The sequence below is a fragment of the Phaethon lepturus genome, unplaced genomic scaffold, assembly GCF_000687285.1.
Source record: "Phaethon lepturus isolate BGI_N335 unplaced genomic scaffold, ASM68728v1 scaffold25938, whole genome shotgun sequence".
NCBI classification, from domain to species: domain Eukaryota; kingdom Metazoa; phylum Chordata; class Aves; order Phaethontiformes; family Phaethontidae; genus Phaethon; species Phaethon lepturus.
The window spans coordinates 2,566-9,324 of record NW_010557250.1 but is presented as its reverse complement, the minus strand read 5'-3'; the positions used below and the strand labels follow the sequence as shown (position 1 = coordinate 9,324).

Here is a 6,759-nt window from a genome sequence, read left to right as displayed (position 1 = left end):
TAAATAGAGGAAGATAATTAGCCACATATATCCCAGAAAGAATAGCAACAGTATATGCAATTATTGGGAATGCACACTTTAAGAGCATTTGCCAAAAATGCCTGCTTTTATTAAAAAGGAATGGTTTCACAAAGGCCCAACTGTAAGAAAGGTTGTAATTTGCCCAAATAAAACTTAATTTGATCCATGAAATAGCTGTGGTTTATTGTGTAATATATGTGCTATGTGTTTTAATTTAATAGAATCCAATATAATTGTAAGCCAGTCGAGTTTCAGAGCAATTTTGGGTTGTTCCCACAGTGTATATAGTACAGATGCTACTTTGCGCATCGCACCAGCGCGTACATAAATCAGGAATAGAGAAAGGATTACCCGCAAAGCAGCAAGCAATGCTTCATCACGCACCAAATGGAAAATAAGACCTTTGAGGAAAGCAAGGGAAGTTATTTACAGGAAATAGCTCTGGATGCTCTGCAGTAAGCCGCTGCGTCTCAGGCTCCTGGACCCAATCTCGGGCCACTAGCGCTGGGACAGCGGCTGCGCGACCAGCCCCGGGATGCCACCCAGCACCAAGGGACGCGACGCTCCGTCACCCCCAGCACACCCCCCCTTCCTGGGGGCTCGCCAGATTCAGCAACCCAGCCCACCTCAAGCGAGGAGAAATGGAGATGAATCTTTATTTTTGCTTTCCAGGAAGGCTGTGGTCCACGCTGGCCACGCGCGAGACCACGCCGCGTCCTGGGCAGCTGCTAAAGCTCTTCCTCTGCTTCAGTCCCACCCACTGGCTCGAAACCAGACACAGCTACAACACCGGAGCAGGCAGAAAGTCCAAGCCCGCAGGACCCACTGAAGCTTTGGGAAGCACAGGTACGCACGTGAGCACTTCAGCAGCTCTATCACCCTGCTAAAAACACCAATTCGTGCCCCAGACACAAAGCTGGAGATGATCCATCACTTACAAAGACCATGAAGTCAAGCAGCAGCAAACTGAGGGAGACGTCCAGCTCCATCCTCTGCACCAACAGCAACTTTTTGCTTTTCCCTTGCCAGCATGGGAGGGGCAATATTCAGCTTTTAATGGTGCATTGAACAAGTCCCTCACACTTTTTCTGCAGAGGTAAAATCCTGAGAAGGATTGTGGGCTAGAGGTTGACAGACTCTGCAGAACTGCGAAAAAACCTGTGCCACAAAGGGATCCGAGTCTCTCTAAGAGCAGCCGAGCGTGGTTCCTTTGGGAATTTGCTTCTTTCCCATTCTGGCTACTAAAGAGTATTTCTCAGTCATGGCAGCAACGAACATCAAGGACAGGGATGATGAACGTCTTCTCGCAGGAAAAGCGGCTGCCTTGCACCTACCAGCGGCCACAGGCTGCTTCTTGCCAGCCTATAGCACAGTTTTAAAATGCAATATTACTCAAATTAAGAGGATCTTATCAAATAAACACACTCCACAAATGAATGCCCACCCATAAGGGCTCTGGTCCAACACCAGCATTACTAATTCAGGACTTCCCCTTGAGCAGACCTTAGGTGTATTCGGCACAGGGCAGCCAGAAACGGGACCACAGCCTTCAGCCTCCTGGTTGCACCCGTAACACCACGGGGGACCAGCTGATGCCTCCATCAGTGCTTGGGCGCTCACAGATGAGGATGTCCACCAGCTTTCACCGACCGAGTAACACCTTAAACATCTCCGTGTCTCACTGCCTCCGCAGACAACCCACAGAGCAGATCAGTCATTTTGGGCTCTTTCCACAGGATCAAGATCTTACTGCTCATGGACAAGGAAACTTGAGGGCTGTGATCCGGGGAAGCTCCACCCGAGACAGTCACTGCCTCGGAGGGGCGAGGCTCACCGGTTCAAGCTGAGGCACCAAGCCCGTGCAACACCTCCATCCTATAACAAAACCACAACCTCTCCACCCACACAAGTAACTCAGGAGCTGGAGCAAACCCCAAGGGCCATTCATCACTGAAGCCCTTCAGCGCCGGGGGAGAGGCGTTTGCTCCCCACCTCTGGTATCTTCTGACTGTGCAGGGCTGGGGGTGCTACGGGGATCCTACCATGCTACAGAGCGGTGGCAAGTCCAGCTCCTTCCACTCAGAGACTTAACTCCCTGTAACAGCAGAGCAGAAATCCCAGCACTAATATAGAAGAAAAAAAAGACATTTTGCTTCTGCTCTGCCAAGCAAATCCCTCTAAAAAGAGCACTTGGTGGTAAAGTACAACATCACATGGATGACCCAGCAACCATCCCCAGAAAAAGCAAAACGAGCTCCAGCTCAAAGGCCAGCACACAAAACCACACAGCACCCAACACCAGGGCACCTGGGCAGCAGCAGGAGCTCGGTCCAAGCACAGCCCAGGCAGAAACACCTCAACCCATCCCTCACACCCTCCTGCCAGGGGACTGCTCCCATTTCTGCCCTTAAAAAAGGGGGTGCGACCCCACATAGTCCTTATGGGAACGAGGATAGAGAACGTGCCACTCACCTCGGGCATCAGAAGACCATGACTGTTCCAGGAGGGCAAAGGAGCCACATTTGCAGGATCCCAGGAGGCTGCCCAGAGGGTCATGGCCACCCTGGTTTTATAGGGGCTGGGGCAATGCACAAACGCCGGCAGCTGTGGGCACACGAGAGACCCGTTAGGTCATTAGCAAAACCCAACGATGCCCAGCTGCTCCTGCAAGCCCTGGCAGGGAAGTAATTTTTTTTTCCGCATGAAGGGCCCCTCCATCCACAGCCACCCCACAGTCTGCTCCACGTGCCAACTTACGGTCACCAACAGCCCCCGGGTCCAACCCTAGCGCAGGGGATCGTGCGGAGAAGGCGTCAGCTGAGCTTTGCAAGGGTCCCGCGTGGAGTTCAATAGTTTGGAAGCACCTCTAAAGAGTCCCAAGTTTGAACGATTACAGTAAGGTATTAAAGGGGAGAAACGGGCAGAAAAGAATACTTCATTGCCTCACCATAAAATTCTTTTTATTCCCTTTAAAGCCTCGCTGTCAGCTGAAATAGAAGTCCAGATTTATTCCTGGAGAAGTGTAATTAAAAAAAAAAAAAATTAAGCACAATCAGCGGATTGCACAAGGGAAACCCCAAAGTTAACAATTTCAACAGATGAGAATCCTTTCACTGATGCAAACCAGAGCAGAGCTGAAAGGCGCCCGACCAGCCCGGCCACACTGCAAACGCAAAGAGTTAAGTTAGGGAAAACCAGCGGCACGAGAACGACGGCTTCCGCGGGCCCTGGGACGAGGTCTTTCACGGGTGGTACGAAAGCAAACAAGAACGTCTACCCTTGATGTTATTTTGTCCAAAATATGGAAGAAGCTGTTAGAAAGCGCTTAGAAACAGCACTGCTGCATCCAGCGCGCGTGCGTGCAAGGAGGAGGGCAGGGAGGAAGGCAGCAGCCAGCTCGGGATGCGAATGCGGAACCTCCTGGGTGGTGGTGGGAAATGCCAGAAAAGAGGAGTGGAGAAAAGGAAACAGGGAGAAGCAACTCGGCTTTTGGCTGGTTCTTCCCAGTTAAAATGAGGACGGTATTAACAAAAATCTCTTTAAAAAATCCCCAAACATAAAAACAGCCTCTTAACCGACTGTGTGAAAGTGATACAGCGAGTGAGGACACGGCAAATCTAAGCCAAAGGGGATAAAAAAAACCTGCAAAGCTCTCGAAAGCTGGCTTTAAACGATAGTGACATGTTTTGACACCGTTCCCTGACAACAATGGCTGTAACACAAACAAAAATTAATGATGTCAAGTATTAATACTGATGCTGCATGAACTCAACCAATGTGGTCCCAATTAAGTATCAAGCATGGTTATAATTTGAAAAATGACTGTGGAAATGTCATTGCGACATCCCTGCTCGCGTCTCTCCCCGACATCCAGCCCAGGTCTGCGTGTTTCCTGGTGGGACGCAGTCCCCTTCCCCAGTGGGATGCGGTCCCCACCTGCCCCATCCTCGCTCGTGGCTGGTGTAGAAACGCCAAGTCCAGTTGCCAAAATGCATGACCCCGACATGCCTCAGGAGGGCTTCTTAATACTAAGTTTATGCCCTATCTTACTGTCTGGGTTTGGAGCCGTGAAGGAGGTCCCATTGCATGTTTTTCTCTGCAAACGTTGAGGGCTGTTACAAACATCCCCTGTAACATTGGAAGTTGAGGTGCTTTTGCAGTCACCGGACTCCAGAGGCCAGGACTTTATGAAAATCAAATGTACAGGGATTTGTAATACAGCTCTAAGACTTGGCAACACTAGTTGCTGGCAATAAATAACTTTACTAACCAAGCGAAGCCAGACAACGTCCAACCTGCCCACGCAAGCGCATGGGTGCTACAGCGCTGACAGCAACGAAGCTCACGCAGAAGTCAGCGAAGGGCCTGATTTTATCCAGGATTTCCAGAGAGAGTAAATCAGACGAGACAAGCTCATTTGACCAGGACTTCTTCTGGCTGCAGCTGCTCCTCAGAGCACATTATTCTTCCCAAACAATTCTGTATCAGTTTATCGCCTGGACGACAGACCGGGAGATCTACAGGACAAATCTGGCGCACAACTTGTCCAACTCACCTCCGCCTTATTTCAAGTTACTGGAGAGGTTCCCAAAACTCAGGCCACGCTACAGCGTCTCCAACCAAGGATCCACCCAACCATGAGTTGTCCAAAACCACCGTTTTGTTTCTCAACCATCAGACATATCCGGGAGGTACCGGACTCGGAGAGACAAGCCCCATGCGAGGCTGATAATGCAAACCGGTCCTACCGGGCAGCTTTAGGACCATGGTCTGTTCTGCTCTTCCCACCAGCACCGACAGCCCTCAATTTGCAGGAACATAAAAATGCACACTCATCTTCACGATGTCCCCATCGTGTTTTGTGTTATCAGAGAGATCATGGAAACCTGAGCAAGAACAGCTATGGGAGATCTTCCTCTCACCTTCCCTGTTTGCTCCCTGGCACTCAAACTGTCCTCATTTACCCTCCTCCTGGAGACAACTGCAGCCTGCCAGTAACTCAGTTCTCATTTTTCTAAGGGTCCTGGCTGAGATGGGAGACAGCGGTCGCCCCTCTGGAATCCCCCCTGACTGCCGAGTGCCCGAGCAGACATTGCTGCGGACCTCAGTCAGAGCAGGAGGGGGGAAAAAAAGACAATTTAAACCCCCCCCTATAATGCGAATACTTTATTATCAATGAGTGACTGGTATTAGCTTTTTGTCTGGGTATTAATAATATTTCAAAAAACCATACATCAAAATTAGGGCTTTCTCCTATTTTTGCTGTATAATTTTTCTTTTTTAAAAAAATCTGTATTGAAAGAATTATATAAGCCAAAGTGCATTTTCTGTTTTTTGTCCATATACACATTGCACCATACATAAATAATTACATTGTAAAAATGACTCCATAATTACAAGTATAATATATATTTTCATATAATATATAAAACTTTATATTAAATCTAGGTAGATGATATTTGGGATAGTCTGTGTCTTTTTTTTCTTTTTCCTTTCGTCAGAGGCTGACCGTTATCGATTGTTACTGAGTAAAATCTCCAGCCAACAAGGACATGACGTGATAAACTGTCTCGAGTAACACGGCCCCCAGCCTTTGGCAAAGCTAATCCGCACGCTGTTCGGGTCGTAGGGCCCGTCCGCGTAATCCAGATCCGCCGTGTGCTGCAAGAGGCAGGACTTCTCGTAGTCAAACACCTTGATGGAATAGCCCGGCATCACCTTGCGCACTATCAGAGTCCTACAGTTGGGGATGTCCAGTGTCGGGGAGTTGACGAAGATGGGATGCTCGCTGCGGTTGTAAGCCCACACACCGTCCGGTTCTTTGCTTAGTAAAATCCCGTAGCCGATTTTACTTCGAGTCCTTCTCACAGTCTCGCTCCTGTTTTCCAGGTTTAGCTGTCCGAGGCAGAAGCCGTTTCCTTGAGGTAGGTCATAAAATATACTGACAGACTGTTCGTACACTGTGTAGAGGCGGCCGACACGCGTCCGGTGCTCCCAATAGGCCACGTTGCACCAATGGCTCCTTTTCACGGCATCAGGTGACGTACTGGCATCTGCAGGGGAAAGCAGAGGAAGAGTCAGGGTTTGCAGTGACAGCCCAGGAAAAGACAGGTATGGAGGATGGCTCTTCCCACCCACTGGCTTTAATCACACGGGAACTGAGCTTGTCTTCAACCCAAAACTTGCCTTCAACCCAAAGCCTCAACCAATTATGTCAAATGCCACCGAGAAAGAAGGCTCAAGCAAAGGCTGCTGACCCAAGGGGCCACCAACAGCTTCCGTGGAGCTCAGCGCCTCCTTCTCTGATGTTCAACCCTGCATCCAGAAGCTGGGACTCTGTGCATTAGCCACCACAACTCAGCCACCCCTGAGCTTGGCAGGTCCCCAGGCTCCTCCAGCTGTGGCGGTGTACCCCCACTTCTAAAAGCCAACTTGTCTGGAGCTGAAACACAAGGGATGCCCTCGAAGTGCTCAGATGACTGACCCAACCGTTATCTCTGCTATGTAATACTCTTCAACGGCGATGCTGATGTTCCCATGTGGAACACGAAATCTGAGGAGGCACTTCATGCCACGGGGGAGTAGTTGCTATGAACCTACCATGTCCTCCTACAAAGTCAGTGCAACTCTTCCAAGAACAATGAGAAACGTCTTTTCTTTCTAGGAATTATGTTCAAGGAAGATGAGAAGGATGCAGACTGCCAGAAATCGGTTTAATTTATGATGCCTCCAGAATTT

At 49.5% G+C, this 6,759-nt stretch overlaps 1 protein-coding gene across 1 annotated transcript; it reads right to left on the bottom strand.

Annotated features, from left to right (window-relative positions):
- Positions 1–5,488: 5,488 nt before the first annotated feature.
- On the bottom strand, positions 5,489–6,074 carry SMAD6 (SMAD family member 6; the record flags this gene model as incomplete). Its single annotated transcript, XM_010292724.1, has 1 exon — positions 5,489–6,074. A coding segment is annotated over one exon (542 nt), but the record flags the coding sequence as incomplete, so codon positions are not given.
- Positions 6,075–6,759: the final 685 nt, after the last annotated feature.